Below are 15,909 nucleotides of genomic sequence, written 5' to 3'. Positions count from 1 at the left end.
TATTACCCAAGAATTTGATGAAATCTCCCCAGATGTGTCCAAGTTCATAATGGGTGATTTTAATAACTGTACCCTATAACGCACACTGTCTACCTATTCTCAGTATGTCACCTGCCCTACAAGAAAAAACAAAACCACTGATTTGTGTTATGGCTCCATCCCTAAGGCTTAGTAATCCATTGCCAAGGCCCCCCTAGGTGGCTCAGACCACAATGTTGTCCTTCTTAGACCCACCTACAGACAGGTTCTGAAGAGGGTGAAGTCAGTGGAAAAGCAGATTCAGGTGTGGGATGTGGACAGTGCTGAGACTCTGAAAGGGTGCTTTGAGTGCACATCACGGAACGTTTTTGAGGATTCATCTGCCGATTTAGATGAGATGACAGAAGTAATCTCGGGCTATACAGACTTCTATGTGGGTGTGGTTATTTCAGCGAAGACTAGCAGAGTGTACCCAAACGACAAGCCGTGGGTGACTAAAGGGTTAAAGGAGGTACTAAATCAGAAAAAGACGGTTTTTGCTCCTGGGAGCCTGCAGGACAGGAAGGAGATACAGAGGAAGGTAAACAAGGAAAACAAGACCAAATGCCAGTACAGGGACAAAGTACAGTGTACCCTTACCGAGGGCAACACTAGGGCTGCATGGGTTAGCATAAAAACCATGGCAAATGCCAACCTTTAACCCTCCTAATGTGTTAGAAAAGGTTTACACCTTTAGTGTTCATGGGTCAAATTTGACCCGTGTTTGAATTCATTAACAAGCACTGAAAAAAACACTAATTATCATTCAGTAAAATATTTTACCTGCTAAGTGACTTATTATTCATCAATAACCATAACATATATGCTTACTTTGGTATTTTATGTACCTTAGATCACATTTAACTTACCATGTACAAATTGTTTTTAGTTTAAAATAGGCACAATTTATCTATTTTATTGATTATGATGAACAGAACAGGCAAATAAGACCATGAGATGATCTGATAAACAAAATAATTCCCAAAATAACTTGTTTATATTTTCTTACACGTTAAAAATGTGCATGCTGTACCAGGTGTGCGCTGAGACGTGAGAAATAAATCACGAGAAAGCCGCAGCCTATATACTGCTATACAGCTGGGGAACAGGAGGTGTGTGCCTGTGTCTGTGTGTGCATGTGTGTACGTGCATGTGTGTGTGTGTCTGTCATAGGCTACTTTTGGGGACAAATAACAGACTAAAGACCAGTTAATTGGGGACGGCTTGTTCGATGGGGGACAACAGCTGTGTCCCCAAATAGGGAAAAAGCTAATGTTTGGGTCAGTGGTTAAGGTTATGGTTAGAGTAAGTCTCCAGGGAATGAATGTAAGTCTACTTAATGTCCCCAAAAGTGACCTAGGTCAACACGTCTGTGTGTGTCTGTGTGTGTGTGTTGAGATGTGAGAAATAAAGTGCAAGAAAGCTGCAGCCTGCTGTACAGATATACATTGCTATACAGATATATCCATATATAGTGGGGGGACAGGAGATGTGTGTGTGTGTGTGTGTGTGTGTGTCTATGGGGAGTGAGTGAAGAGAGAGAGAAATTATCTTTTAATAATATTAATATATAATTTTAATATTATTACACAATGTTATTATACTATTTTTATAGGATTTCATTACTATTATTTTTGTTTTGTTGTAATTTTTGTTATTCATGATGGTTTGGCAACATTTACTAGGTATTTCTGTGCATAAACAACCCAAAAAATTGGACCCCTGTCCAGATGAGAGGGTGTGCCTCTCTTCAGCTAACAAAGTGAATGAATTTTTCACTCACTTCGAGACAGGGAGTGGTGACAACATTCCTGCTCGGCAAGAGACAGACAATGCTGGGATGGTCAACACACTCATCATCAAGGAGGAGTAGTGCAGCGAGTGTTTGAGAGCACAAACACACGCAAGAGCCCAGAGCCTGATAACATCAGTGTCAGGGTGTTGAAACACTCAGTCCAACTGAGTGGGATTTTCTGCTCCCTCTTTCAACACTGACTGGATACAGCTGGTCCCATCATCTTAATGACTACAGGCCCACAACACCATTATAACACTTTTAAACTTTCTGTATATGCATCTGGAGGGTTATAAAACACATGCATGAGTCCTTTTTGCTGATTTCTCTTCTGCATGAAACAGCTCTTCTGAAAGAGCAGATTGGACTGGACTCAAAACCAATCCCATAGAATTTGAGTTTCTTGATGGGTCAGAGGTGCGTTTTACCTCTACTGGCACACCACAGGACAGTGTGCTGTCACCTTTGCTATATATTTTATACACGGACTGTTGTCACAGCTTAATTACATTACCATGTAATTAAGTTTGCAGATGACACTGCCGTGGTCAGCCTATTGGAGCAGAATGAAGTCAAACATGATCCAGTTCTAAATGACTTTGTTGACTGGTATAAGGCCTCACATTTGAATCTGAACCAAATAACTGATTTTAGATTTTAGATGTGATGTTCCACCACCAACTATATCTAGGATCAGAGGAGAGGAGATTGAGGTGGTGACGGAGTATGAGTATCTTGGTCTTATTATAGATCACAAACTCTCCTGGGACTAATGTGCTGATGCTATTTTTAAGAAGGGCCAACAGTGCATTTACTTTCTTAGAAAACTGAACTTTTTTAACGTCTCACTCTATTTTACAAATCTTTTATTGAGAGTATCCTCTGTTACTGTATTGTATGCTAGTATGGACGTTCCAAAATCACTCAAAAGAACAAATTAGAAAAAATTGTGAAGACCTGTGGGAAAACCATGGGGGAGCAGCAGGCTGACTTGTACCACCTGTACCTGACCGAGCTGACTGAGGAGGCAGACAAGGTCTGTATGGATACATCCCATCCACTTTCAGTGAAGTTCCAGCCACTCCCTTCTGGTCAGAGGTAGAGGTACACCAAGATCAGAACCAACTGGGCAAAAAACTCATTTATTCCCATGTGGTAGCCATGGGGGGTCTGGGGAAATACATGGACTAAGGGACGTGGAATACATAGATACATAGGGGATGTGCAGTATATTCACTATTTATTTTTATTACAATTGTTGGTACATGCACATTAAATGCCTGCCTGCCTGGACGGTGATTATATTTATGATGGCTGCTATAGATGATTTTGGACTATTGTTGTTTTTGTTTACCACAAATTGCCTCTCGGACATTAAAGTTCTCTAAGTCTAAGTCTATGTCCTCTTAAATTGTTTTGTTTTGTATTTTAGATAGTGTCATCTATCTAGTGTCAACATCTTATTTTTGACTAGGAGCAAACTTGTTCACAAACGTGTCTGAAGGGCAATGAAGCACACTGTGGGGGTTGGCAGCTATTGTACCCGGACACAATGGGTTACAATAACAAAAAATACAAGGTGGATTAGAACTTACAGTATATATCCGATACTGATTGATTAAAAGTAGCCATGATCGACTCTGGTTGCAATTCTGCAGACGGCTCTGGACATCACCAATTTGAACACAAACTGACTTGACCCTGCTCCTTAGAGGCTGCTAGTGCTTTAGCCACTCTGGTATGAAACAAGCCATGTCTTGTTTTATAATAAGTCATACCAAAACAATTAGAAAACCACTGACGCACTGCAAAATATAGCACAGATGTTATGTGACCGCTACACAAAGGCCTACTGTACAGTACAGATAGAGAGTGTCTTTCTCTATGCATGTATATATTCATTACCTCAATAGCCACTGTCCACAGTATGAGCTGCATCTCTGACTCTGGGAAATAAGCCTTGACTTGTGGAGACATGCCGATGAGTGCGCAGTTGGTCACAACGGCTATCACACTCATGGCCTCGAAGGCGAGCTGAAAACAGAGAGCGAGAAACAGTGAATGACTTGTTTCCAAAAATAGAAACCATTTTTGCCAGCTGAGCACAGTGTAGAGTAGTGATACCTTGTTCTCTATCAACCTGCCCTGTAGCTTGTTAAAAATATAACTAACAATATTTCTCGAGGTATAATATTCTCAGGAAAAGCGTACTCGGATAACATTTCATATAGAAGTTAACTATGGCAACAAGAGAGGATGTATGTGTCATTTATTGTCCTTAAGATGTTCAATGATACTTGACCTTTGCTCTGGTGTGCTCTTTAAAGGATAGGTTCACACATTTTCAAGACTGTCCTAAAACAATAATCAGGAGCCCAAATCAACATTGACACATGTTTTTCTGACTGTAATCACTCGTCCTGTTCATACCGACCATTAAGAGATCCCTTCATAATGCACTTTCAATTTAAATAATGGGGGACAAATCCACAGCCCTCCTCCTGTGCAAAAATGTGTTTAAAAGCTTACTTGAAACTGAAATGAGGCTTCAGTTGCACAAATTAGTCAAAAAAAAAAGTCAATATCTGCCATTTTAGTGCCAAAGTCCTTCTTTGTTAAGATCATTCCACTGCAGCTGAGCAGGAAAAGACTGTCCGTCGAGACACACGGAGGAATTTTTTTACTAACAAGACTGTAAATGTGGAAGGCATCCACTTTATCAGATGGCTGAAGCCTCATATTAGCTTCAGATTAACTTTTAAACACAAATGAGGACTGTGGATTTTGTCCCCCCCTTCACTTGCATTTGGGAGGAAGGAATCTTCTAACGGTCAGTATGAATATGAGCAAAACCTGTTGCAACGTTCATATGGGCACCTGATTATTGTTTTAAGAATTGTAACCTATCCTTTAAAACCAAAGAATATCAGGTCAACTACCTTTATTGTGTCAAAAAAAATCTGTTAAAGTTGCTGGAGAAAACTGTCTCAGTAATTCACACACAGGCTAGCTGTCTTTGCGTGGCTCACCTGCCAGACTCCTATGTTTGCTGCTGGGTCCGAGAAGGGTCGTTTGAACACACGGCACATCTTGAAGGCATCGGAGTAAATCTCGGTGATGTTGTTCAACACCACGAGGACAGCGGAGAGAGGGTAGACGCACGAGAACAGACTGACATAACCGAAGAGCAGGAACAGCTCCAGGTAGTCATCAAATGTACCCTGAGAGAAAGAGAGAGAAGTACAGGCCGACATATTGATACGCACTCATGCCCACAGAATAAAGGAGGATCAAGGAGGATTTTAAATACCAAAATCATGAAAAGGCTTTGATCTGAATAAAAAAAAGACTAAGTGTGCCTACCAAGTACGTGCTCATGTCGGCCTCCAGTCGGACCTGCTCGGCCAGAGGAAGCTCCTTGTCCTCCAGGGTTCTTCTCTTCCGGATTTTACGGATCATCTTCTTGTTGCGTCTCCTCTGGAGCCAGTAAGGCAGGAAAGCCTCCATGAACTGATTCAAGATCTGACTGGTGATCAACAAGGTGGCCAGACTCTGGGAACAAACAACGACCAGAGAAGATGACAACAGACACCAGGTGGAGCAAGGAGGAAGGAGGACAGGAAGGATTTATGTCATGAAACGATGTAAAGGAGGAAAGGGAAGAAAAAAAGAAGGGGAACAGAAAAAAAGCTAGACAGAGAGGGAAGAAAGAAAGCAGTACGTGGGGATAAATGGAAGGTGAGAAGTTTATGTTAAGTTAAAATGTAATGAGGGAAATAATGATGTAATCAGGAAAGGAAGGAATCAAAGAATTAAGCTCAGAAGAAGGAAACCGAAAAGAACAGAAACAGAAAAAGAGGAAGGGATGAAGGAAGAGAGGTAACCAGGAGAAGAAGGGAGGATGTTATGCCTACCTGTCTGAGCAGCACTATGTCTTGCATGACGAAGGCGATGTAAAACAGTGAGGCGAAGCAGTTGAAGAAGTTGAACTAAGGAGAAATGATGATAAGTTGAGTGTTGACAAGTAAAACTGCGCTCTGACCACTGAAGGATGAAATTAGCAATGTTTTGGAAAACATAAAGTCATTTATACTCACTACTAACACTTTGAGGACCAAGTGATTCTGATATGAGGACTCTAACCTGTGATTTTCTAAATACACAGAGAGGAAAAAAACATTTGGAGCATGTTAGTACCACAAATTAACTGCTGAGATCCTCTGCTCTTCTCTGTTTCTCACATCACATTTCCTTCCTCAACCTACAGAAATATCACAAGCAATCTTTCCATAACTCTTAATTCATTTTGTCCAATATCCAAAAAGAATCAGGTAAAAATCTAAATGTTTCCTTATATAAATATGATTTATGATTGTGTTGGGTTGAGTCCAATCAAAAATAAACTTGTTACTTGAAGGATGTTTTCTGCTTGTTTCAGTTTAAAAATACTACTTCACTAGTTTAGTATTGTTCTTCCATAAAGTTGGGGGACTTGTGAGACACATATCAGAATTGTCAAAATGAATGCAGCAGACCTTTAGTCTGGGTCAAGATCAAAAAACACTGGATCCTACACTTCCCATAATGCAAAGCAACAGGGTCTTTCATTAAATCTTAAGAGGATTGACGTCATCTCTTTAAAAAGCCTGTACAACCACACAGGTGTTTACGTTTTTGACTGATCAGAACACTTAAACCAAGCTGGAAGCTTGAAAAGTCACCCAACATGTACTCATATGAGTCCATGAATGAGTCCATTGCCCCACCCTGACAGGTTTAACAAAGCAAAACTAACAGGACAGTCAAGGAAATGTCAGTCTGCACTGTTTGTACAGGCTTTCATAGTCCTGAGAAAAAGTCTACTCAGCCAAATAAACTCCTATATGGGATCAATCTCTAAAGGCCTTAAATCTCACTTAAGTGTAGCTGTAAGTCGATGTCTTCAAAACAAGGTAGCCTGCATACTTCAGAGATTATTACTTTGATCTAAGGCTGCAACTAAACATGACTTTCATGATCCATTAATCTGTCAATTGTGCTTTCAAATAACTGGTTAATTATTTAGTCCATTAAATGCAGAAAACTGTGAAAAACTACAAGTTCCCAGAGTCCATATAGTTTGTTTTGTCCAACCAGCAGTCAAAAACCCAACATTAATGACTTGTCTATGATAATAGAAGCAGTTAATTCTGACTGATAGAGAGATTCTTTAAACAATTAACTTATTATCAAAACTGTCTGTCAATCAAGTAATTGATTTATGGATTATTAGTTTTACCACTACTTGATTTTCCTAAAACAAAGAATAGATTTGGTGCATTCACAGATAGATTTTAAAAAAATGACCACCAACTCACCCCACTCAGTGAGGAACTCAGCAGCATATCTGTAGATGAGGTTCATGATCTCAATGACTACAGCATATATAATACTGGGGATGAACAACAGTATTCCTGTCCAGAAGGTAGGGTCCTCATCGTGGACCGACAGCACCCATCCTTCCATCTGAAAGTAGATCATCATGACGTAGAGGGACAGGTAGAGGCAGAGCAGGACGAAGGGCAGGGACACGAGGTATATACGGAGCTGCCTCTTGGCGTTGGGGTAGAGAGGCTCCTGACGACCCGTCACAGGGTTGAACCCGAGGACACCGTGGAAACCAGGCCGAGGTTCTTCAAACGCCTTTTTCCTGCTCAGTGTGCCCCACTGGTAGGCAAGTGAGGCGCTGAAACGCTTCCATAACTGGTGAAGGAAAGGTTCAACTAATCAGCTACTCAACATTCAACCATTTCATTTTTTTTTTAGAAACTGTTTTGTATTTGTAGTCATGTTTCTTCTTCTTAAACCCTTTAGGTTGTAATTCTACTTCAGGTGACCGAGTGACTCTGTTTAAGTAAGTAAAAATCAGTCTCCGTACCTCCAGGATAACAGTGCACCAGATCACGTTGAACATAGCAAAGACGACGTATTTATCGTAATCCTCCCAGTCAAACACATAATAAAGCAACCCAATGAGAGCCATGGGCACCAGGGCGAAGGTGAAGTACTCCAGGAAGCCAAAGTAGAGGGCTTGACCCTCTCCATAGTAGTGTCTGATGTCATCTGGAGATAGAGAACGGATAATAAAGTAGTGGGTGGGATTACTGAGAGGAACACTGAGAGCATTTCAGTCAAAAAACAGGAGGAAGATTATTATTAACTGGTGATAAATAAATAAAAAGAAGAATAAAACATCCACCAAAGTTAAGAGTAGCTGAGCTGGAGGGCAAATAGCAAAGCATCAAGTACGATTGTTCGTCCTGGACTATGTGAATTATGAGTGCAATCTCTCCAGGTTTTCACAAAAAGTGAGATAGTTGGTACATCTTCCACTTACCAAGAGGCTGAAGAGACAGCTTCACCTTCTTGTACCAGGAAAAACAAAGTTTCTTAAGTTCCTCCTTTTCATGCAGAGGAAACACTTGGATCAGGATGCCTTTGGACAGCAGTCTGCGAACTTAAATACCAACAAGAAATCATCACCTTATTTCCAGTATTACCAGTTTACATTAGTTCCATCATCATACCATACATATTTATCTTCTTTATCAATGAAAATCATAATAAACTCAAATGTTTTGTTTAGGTAGTTGCATTAAGTTTTGTTTTCTAAAAGTTGTGAATTATTTAGAGGATATTTCAAGACATTTCTGACTTTTAAGCAGCATGAGAACAGCATTGCTGCATTTTTATTCCTTTTGTTTGTCTGAACTCACTTTCCCAACTAAATAAACATGCAGCTTAATTTCTGAAACAAGGGCACAGAAACAATAGCTGGGAGCCAGCCCATTGTACACACTGCACTGTCTACAGCAATAATTCCTACAGTCTAATACAGAGTGACTAAATACAAGTACATGAAAGCTCTATCATTTCATCTGCCATTTCTTGAGTGCATCATTTGTCCAGAATGATTACATTCTGTTTTAATGCGATTTGTCAAACACAGGCGCTGAATAGAGGCGCCGTGTCTCCGCAGCAAGTTCATTGCTTCCTTATCTCGCTTTGGGAATATTTCACGACATTTGCATATTTATTGTTTCCATACTGCAACCACGGAGAAAGCAAGAAAGACAAAGAGTGAGGTAGGCACAGAGGGGATGTAGGGGGGGGGGGGCAGCCTGCTCCTAAGGTGGAGGCAAAGTCTTGCTGCCTTCTTTTCTTGCAACTTAAAAGCTTCACTACTAATACTAAGAAACTATACAATAAACTGGAGGAAAAATGTAAATGTGCCACAATAGATGGTGAAATAGTAAAATCTTGTCACATGCTGAAACTGAAGTTAAAAATGATCTGTTACAGAAAGATGGAGTAAAGCATTGATTATGTTGATTCTGCATCAACTAGGTAAGATTCAGCATTCAGTAGCTATTGTTTATTGATTATTTGACATTTGCATAATGTATACAATAATAATCACTGCTATTAATAACGATGACAAACCTAATCATTCAGCAACGTTTGCTTTGGTCTCAGATACTTCAGTGACAATTATTTTCATTCTCAATTAATCTGTGAATTATTTTTCCCATTAACAAATGAATTGTTCAGTCTATAGAATGTCAGGATAATAGTGTCCAGAGTGACGTCTTTAAATTGTTTGTCTTGTCTGGCTAACAGTCCTAAACCTAAAAATATTCAATGTTCAAAAACATAAAACAGAGAAAAGCTAATTCCTACATTTAGGAAGCTGTAACCAGCAAACTGATAAATGACTTAAATGACTAATCAATTTGCAAAATTGTTGACAATTAACTTTCTGTCAGTCAACTAACTGATTAATCGACTAATTAGAGGTGGGCAGTATGGACAAAATACTATCATGGTATACATAATTTTATATCATAGATATCATTTATATCTATTTATATTGTGATGTTTTAAATGTTCAGGAAAATTGATGGGAATGTTCATTTCTGACTGATGCAAAAATGATACTAAAATCTGATATTCCCACAATGACTAAATACATTTTAAAAAAGTACAAACTCTATGGCGATATCTCTGCTGGTTGACAAATTTACAATATATAGTCTCACGGTAAATATATTGTCATATCGTCCACGTCTCCGACTAATCATTACCACTAAATTCACTGCAAATAAGTTGATGTGAATGTGACAGTGACAGAGCAGGAGGTGAATAAACACTCACTGATAGATTTCCCAGGGTAGAGCTTGGCCTGAGTGTATCCCGGTACGTGAGTCTCGTCTTTGGCTCGTAATGTCTCCAGCTCATGTTTAATGATGTATTGACACTCCGCCATACTGAGGAAGTTGTCCCCATCCCCTGGAGAGACAGAACAGATCAGAGACAGACAGCTACTGTGACATTTACAACAAAGGCATGTTAAACAGCTGATAGGCTGTGATAGTGAGGCCAGTCATTTCAGACTGTGACCAATACTGCGGTCAGAGTGTGTCAGGTACAATGACATCAGTTTGTTCCGGTACATCACATCAATTTTCCTCCAGCTCTTTTGATTGTGGAGCACAGACATGCTGTTAGAGCTGTAATGTTGTGGCAATGATTCGGTCAGCTGAGATCAAACGGCAGTGACTCACTCGCATTTACAATCGTGAACTGAGCTTTTGGGCTGCGACTAATCATTATTTCTCTTCTTGTTTTATGTATAAATCCTACAAATTAAATTAAACTTGTGAAATGTGTCTCTTATAATTTTCCAGAGCACAAGATGTCTTTAAATGTACTGTTTCATCTGATCAACAGATAAAACCCAGAAATGTTCTGCTTACAGAGATGGGAAACAGAGAAAAGCAGTTAATTCTCACATTGGAGATTGAGGGAGTGGGGAATAATTCAGTAATACTTTTTGCTTGAAAAATGACTGAAATTATTAATCGGTTATCAAAATAGCTGCTGATTAATTTTCTGTTTCAACTAATCAATTGATTAACTATAGTTTCAGCTCGACTGGACATATCTCTACATTTCACTGTTGCTTTTTTTGTTGTGTCTTGTGTTGACGCAATAAAGGATGATCATGATTAAGCTTCTTGTGTTTTAACACATGTGTCAATAAACTGACAAGAGCCTTTAACATGCCTTTACTGTAACTCAGTGGTAACTCTGACATGGACATGCATATTCCAAGTCATTCATCAAATGAATGTCTATTAGGGTAGGGCTTTGATTACATTTGATCAAATCTAAACTAGTATTGAACCCAATTATTGAATCTGAGTCATTTCTAAATCTCTTAAGTGTTAGATTTCAACGATTTTTAGTTTTAAAAAAAGTATAAATAAATCAATATTTAACAAACTCAATGATTTACATTCAAAGACCTCAAGTTTTGCCTAATTGATTTAATATTTGATAATATCAGCTAAATGACTGGCCAACTGCTGTTTGCAAACTTTGCTGTTTGCAAGTAAAAAGAGAAAGAAGATTTAAAGATTCAATAGGTAATTTGTTATATTGGAGTCTTTTTACCATCATAAAACCAGATCCAAAAATGGAAACAGCTATCATAACCTAACTCTAATGCCTATCAGAGAAATTTATGCCTCATGCTTTATATTCTCACAGCAGAAATTTTGACTTGTAATAGCAGGGAAAAAGGGTGGAACTGATGACAATTACTGATGGGTCAGTGGCAAGCGTCCAAAGCAGCCACACTGGTGAATCATTATGCACTATACCAGGGTCATGAATCAAGAAAAACTAAATGGGATTCAGCCATAGATGTATAAGAAGACTTTATAAGATATATCTATATACAGTAACATTTCTTCACATACATTCTATGCATTCAGCCATCATCAATGTTATTAATTGCACTTGTGCTTTTTCCTGCAAATGTCTGCTATACACATATATGCAGCTGTATCCTGCAAGTCACTATGGCCTCCCTCAATAGATGCTATAAAAATGATTATCTGTTCTTCTGGTTGCATACGGGCTAGTACCGCATCATGGTGCAACCTCAGTCACAGTTAGTTCACACTTCATTTCTTCAGCAGAAATACTCACAAGCCACACTTTACCTTGAAAGTCTTTGAAGTTATGTTTGTTGGAGCAGGTGAAGCCCCTCATGGATCCATCATTGAACTCCTTGAAGAGACCAGCATCCTCAGCGCCGGAGAGCAGCCTCTGTCTGGAGGCCCCAACCAGGAACATGTTGGGGTTTTCCTTCTCCTGAGCCCCGACTCCAGGGCCCAACTGCTCCACCAGCAGCTCAGCACCTGGTAGAGCACATATGATATGATAATAACGCAGACATGTAATGGAAAATAGTTGGAACAGATATGAGCGGGGAGCAGATGACTTCCATACCTCCATTCTGTTGTGGGTCTCTTATCCTGCTCAGCAGCCATGCGACAGCTTCCTCTTTGATGTCCGAGACCAGCTCCAGCACCACCAGAGGAGTGAACCTGGGGCCGCCGCCGCCGTCTCCTGACTGCTCCTGCAGCATCATCACCTCTCCCAGGACACCTGCACCACAGGTGAGGTGAGTACCAAAGAAAATTTAAGGAAAAAAAAGGTAAAGACTGATATAATAAAAATATCTACATCAGAATTATAAAAGATATACTGATTTAATAATATAAAATTATTATAAAAGTTGCTTAAAATTATACACAAAACTGAAATAAACAAAATCCTCAGATTTCCTCCCAGGTTTCCCAGCTTTGTTTGCACACTTTGTTTCTTGGGGGCGCTATTGTGCACTATAACAAAACCAGATAATGAGAATCATAAGAGATAAACAGGATAAGATTACATATATTGGTTTAAATTAAATATTCTGAAAGATTTACTGTCAAGCTCACTACAAAGCGTGTCGAGATCTGATGTGTGTAATGAACTCATGAACACACACGTGCGCACACAGTCCTCAAGTGATCTTTAATCACAAGTGGAGTCATTACTATGATTCATTGTAACAGGACTTGATTTATTTCACATTCATAAATTGTGAGGGCAGTGGCTAGTACAGATGACAGACACAGCCTACTGACAGAGACAGCTGACCATCTCTCTCTCTCTCTCTCTCTCTCTCTCTCTCTCTCTCACTCACACACACACACACAAACAGGAGGGGTGGAGTTTATCTGGGAGCGACGCGTGTAAGATTTAGTCACACACACATTCATGTAAAAGCAGCAAGAAGTCGCACTAAAGCGCAGTAGCACATAGTTTTGACTGCACAGTGCTCACTCCAGAGTCACACTAGTGTAAATCTCTGGTTCACTGAGGTTTGTGCTCGGTACTCACCCAGGTCTGCGTCTCTCTGTCGGTCTGTGCAGGAAAGCTGTGATCCAGCCTCGGGGCGGGAGCTAGCCTTGCTGCTCTGTAACAATCAGATTAGATTATAAACGACATGACTGTAGTTTAAAGTCTGAAGCTTGCTGCACCCGGTGGACTTCAGTTATGTTCCACGTCACGACGCTGCGCAGCAAACTTCAGCTGTCACACCCACCGACGTTACTAACAGCGCCGCCGCTGTGGACGTGAAACTACAAACCAACCGAATGTGTCGGGCTCGCTCGCGGTCATTTTAAACAAACCGACTTTACCACCAATGTTTGTTTTTCAAGTAAACTATCAGGTTGTTATTTTCATTTGCAGGATGTAACTGGCTTGAAATTCTGCTGCAACAATCAATATGCTATCAATCATATTTATATCACGCAATTCTTTATGTATCTAATTAATTGAATGTTTCTGTAATCTATTTTTTACACATGGTCAACTATTCTGGGTATTTTTCAAAACATTATTTTTTAATTGTATTTATTTTTATATTTATTGAACATAAGGCTGTAGTTTCATGCCTCTTCTCTGGAAAGGGTGATCATTTTAATTTTTTTCCAGGTTGGCCCAAACTACTGATTACATTTTGATATTTACTGTGTACAAGAGGAGACTTTGATCTGATGGTGGATCTAGAACTTAAAGGAGTCCTCTTCATCCTCTGTTTTATGGGCCCATATCAGGCTTTGAGTCCCCAGACAAATGGACAGACTAACATTACCACCCTCTGATTATTATTTTTGAATTTTGTGCCCTATAAGTAGAAAAAAACAAGAAAAAGGCTGTAGATTCCCCATTCCACTCTTAAGGGGGAATCCTACAACAACCAGAATGCACTGCACGCGATGCCATCTGTGTGAGAAACTGCACTGTGAAGCTGCGGCTGTAATATCACTGCAGTGGCCGCTTCCACCTCCACACTCTGTTATGTCCGATTGAACAGCAATATATTCAGCCTCATATTATGAAACTAGTTTTCTTCCAAATATACTGATATTTTAAAGTATTTAGCAGTATGATATTTTAGCATCTGCTTTTCCCTATTGCTAGCATAACATAGTAGGCGGAGTGTTTTGGGAGACCCACAGTTGATGGTCCTTGAAGGCAACACTACAGATATAGCCTGTAGTTCTTCCCAACTACATCAAAGCACACATCAAATGATGGCGCTGGTGCCAGAAGAACAACAGATTGTGCTGCTGCTCCCCACAGACACAGAAAATTAAAAATGTTGTTGTTTTTCACACTTTATCCCTAATTCAGATAGGTAGAGATAAGGTTGAAAATCAGCAAAGTGGTCCTTTAAGAACAGCTGCATTTGCCTTTGCAGCTGCCTTTAAGAACCATCACATCCTGCCTCACTGGCATGTCTCACTGACACACCTAACAGGAAAAGCAATATATCATAATTAACACATGTGGTTTTCCTGCTCTGACAAGCAGGAAGGTAAAGCACAGGTGCAAATAATACAATTTATAAAAACGAATGATGGCTTTCATTTAGGTGCTTCACTTCCAAACTCCTGACATTGTGCATGTTAACCTACTGTCATAACTTACTGGAACACTTATAATAAATGTCTAAAATGTCTACTGTGGCATATTCTTAGTTTGGTGATAATCAACCAGAGCAAAATGTCTAATCAGCCAGATTAATAGAAAGCACCTGCGTGCAAGGCTGTTAAAATCAGTGTTTATTTCTCTTACAATATCTGTTCCTCTTTCAAGAACTTCCTTCCATATCACAAACACTTTTAGTTTCACCAATAAGCAACATGTGACTGAATAAGAGGAAGTATTTCTGTTTTTCTTCCAACATTGTGAAAGGTGTTCAAGAGAAGTAGAGATTTTTTATGTTTGGCTTAAAATGTTAGAATAAGAGATTGGGGTGTGAATGTGTAAACATGCTTTATTTTTTTAGGATGGCATACAACAGGTAAAACAAGTTAGTAATTTACACATTTCATATTCACAGGTAAGTCAAATAGCATTTCACTTTTACATGTTATTGTGACACCAGCGCAGTGGTGCAGACTAGTCTTTTGTTTCTGGGAAAGCACATGAGGAGAGTGATTTATTCAGGCCATTTTGACCTGTAATATCAGGAAAAACTCAGGTCTTGTTAATAACCTTAATGATAATGATTCCTGAGTGTAGCCATTGTCAATGTTATGAATTACATTCGTGCTTTTTCCTGCTGTGACGATTAAAATTTCAACTGTGAAAAAGATCTTTTATATGTTAAATATGAATTACATCATAACCTGCTTGGCTCGTATGGCTCATATGTACAATCATAATCTATATATTTTTATCTTTAGTCATTAAAATACATTGTTTAATAAATGTACTTTATATATGAGTACTTACAAGTTAAATAAACGTGAAAGTCGTTTATCAAAGAAGACAGGTAAAAGTTTAAATCGGTACTTTCAACAGTTTTGCTAACATTTTAATGACTCATACTGCGGTTTTATACAGTGTTACATTTTATGCTGCACAAAAAGCTGTCTGCACAAACATTATGATCTAGAGTTATGTTTAATATGCCCAAATTACTTTTCGATTCAGACACAAATGTATTTTCCTTACCAAAGTTGTCCCCTCTGCTGAGCAGTGTTTAGATATTTGACAGGAAAGCTACTTCCGCAGCGTCTCACGCTCTGTAGCAAGGTGCGCTTGTTTTAAATTACAGAGAGGAAAATGAAACGCTGCGATGAGCGGCGACAGACGCGTCGTGTGTGCGCCTTCGAGGTAAAGAAATCACCGCTCGGTGG

The 15,909-nt window shown here is 39.3% G+C and overlaps 1 protein-coding gene across 4 annotated transcripts in view; it reads right to left on the bottom strand.

Annotated features, from left to right (window-relative positions):
• The window catches only part of ano10a (anoctamin 10a), a 38,238-nt gene extending 22,438 nt beyond the window's left edge, over nucleotides 1-15,800 (bottom strand). For 2 of the 4 annotated variants that reach the window (XM_044359368.1, XM_044359370.1), the window contains exons 1-12: nucleotides 13,094-13,280; nucleotides 12,152-12,310; nucleotides 11,863-12,060; nucleotides 10,007-10,141; nucleotides 8,190-8,309; nucleotides 7,731-7,915; nucleotides 7,171-7,555; nucleotides 5,911-5,966; nucleotides 5,728-5,802; nucleotides 5,177-5,365; nucleotides 4,843-5,034; nucleotides 3,719-3,847 (exon numbers count right to left, since the gene is read on the bottom strand). In XM_044359368.1, coding sequence (XP_044215303.1) covers nucleotides 3,719-3,847; nucleotides 4,843-5,034; nucleotides 5,177-5,365; nucleotides 5,728-5,802; nucleotides 5,911-5,966; nucleotides 7,171-7,555; nucleotides 7,731-7,915; nucleotides 8,190-8,309; nucleotides 10,007-10,141; nucleotides 11,863-12,060; nucleotides 12,152-12,293 — 1,806 coding nt within the window. In that variant the 5' untranslated portion in view covers nucleotides 12,294-12,310; nucleotides 13,094-13,280. Of the gene's footprint in view, nucleotides 1-3,718; nucleotides 3,848-4,842; nucleotides 5,035-5,176; nucleotides 5,366-5,727; nucleotides 5,803-5,910; nucleotides 5,967-7,170; nucleotides 7,556-7,730; nucleotides 7,916-8,189; nucleotides 8,310-10,006; nucleotides 10,142-11,862; nucleotides 12,061-12,151; nucleotides 12,311-13,093; nucleotides 13,281-15,724 lie in introns of those variants that run through there. The other 2 variants (XM_044359369.1, XM_044359371.1) reach the window with 2 other exon arrangements.
• Between the last annotated feature and the right edge of the window lie 109 nt (nucleotides 15,801-15,909).

Source organism: Thunnus albacares, chromosome 8 (genome assembly GCF_914725855.1).
Source record: "Thunnus albacares chromosome 8, fThuAlb1.1, whole genome shotgun sequence".
NCBI classification, from domain to species: domain Eukaryota; kingdom Metazoa; phylum Chordata; class Actinopteri; order Scombriformes; family Scombridae; genus Thunnus; species Thunnus albacares.
This window is presented reverse-complemented; position numbering and strand designations above follow the sequence as displayed.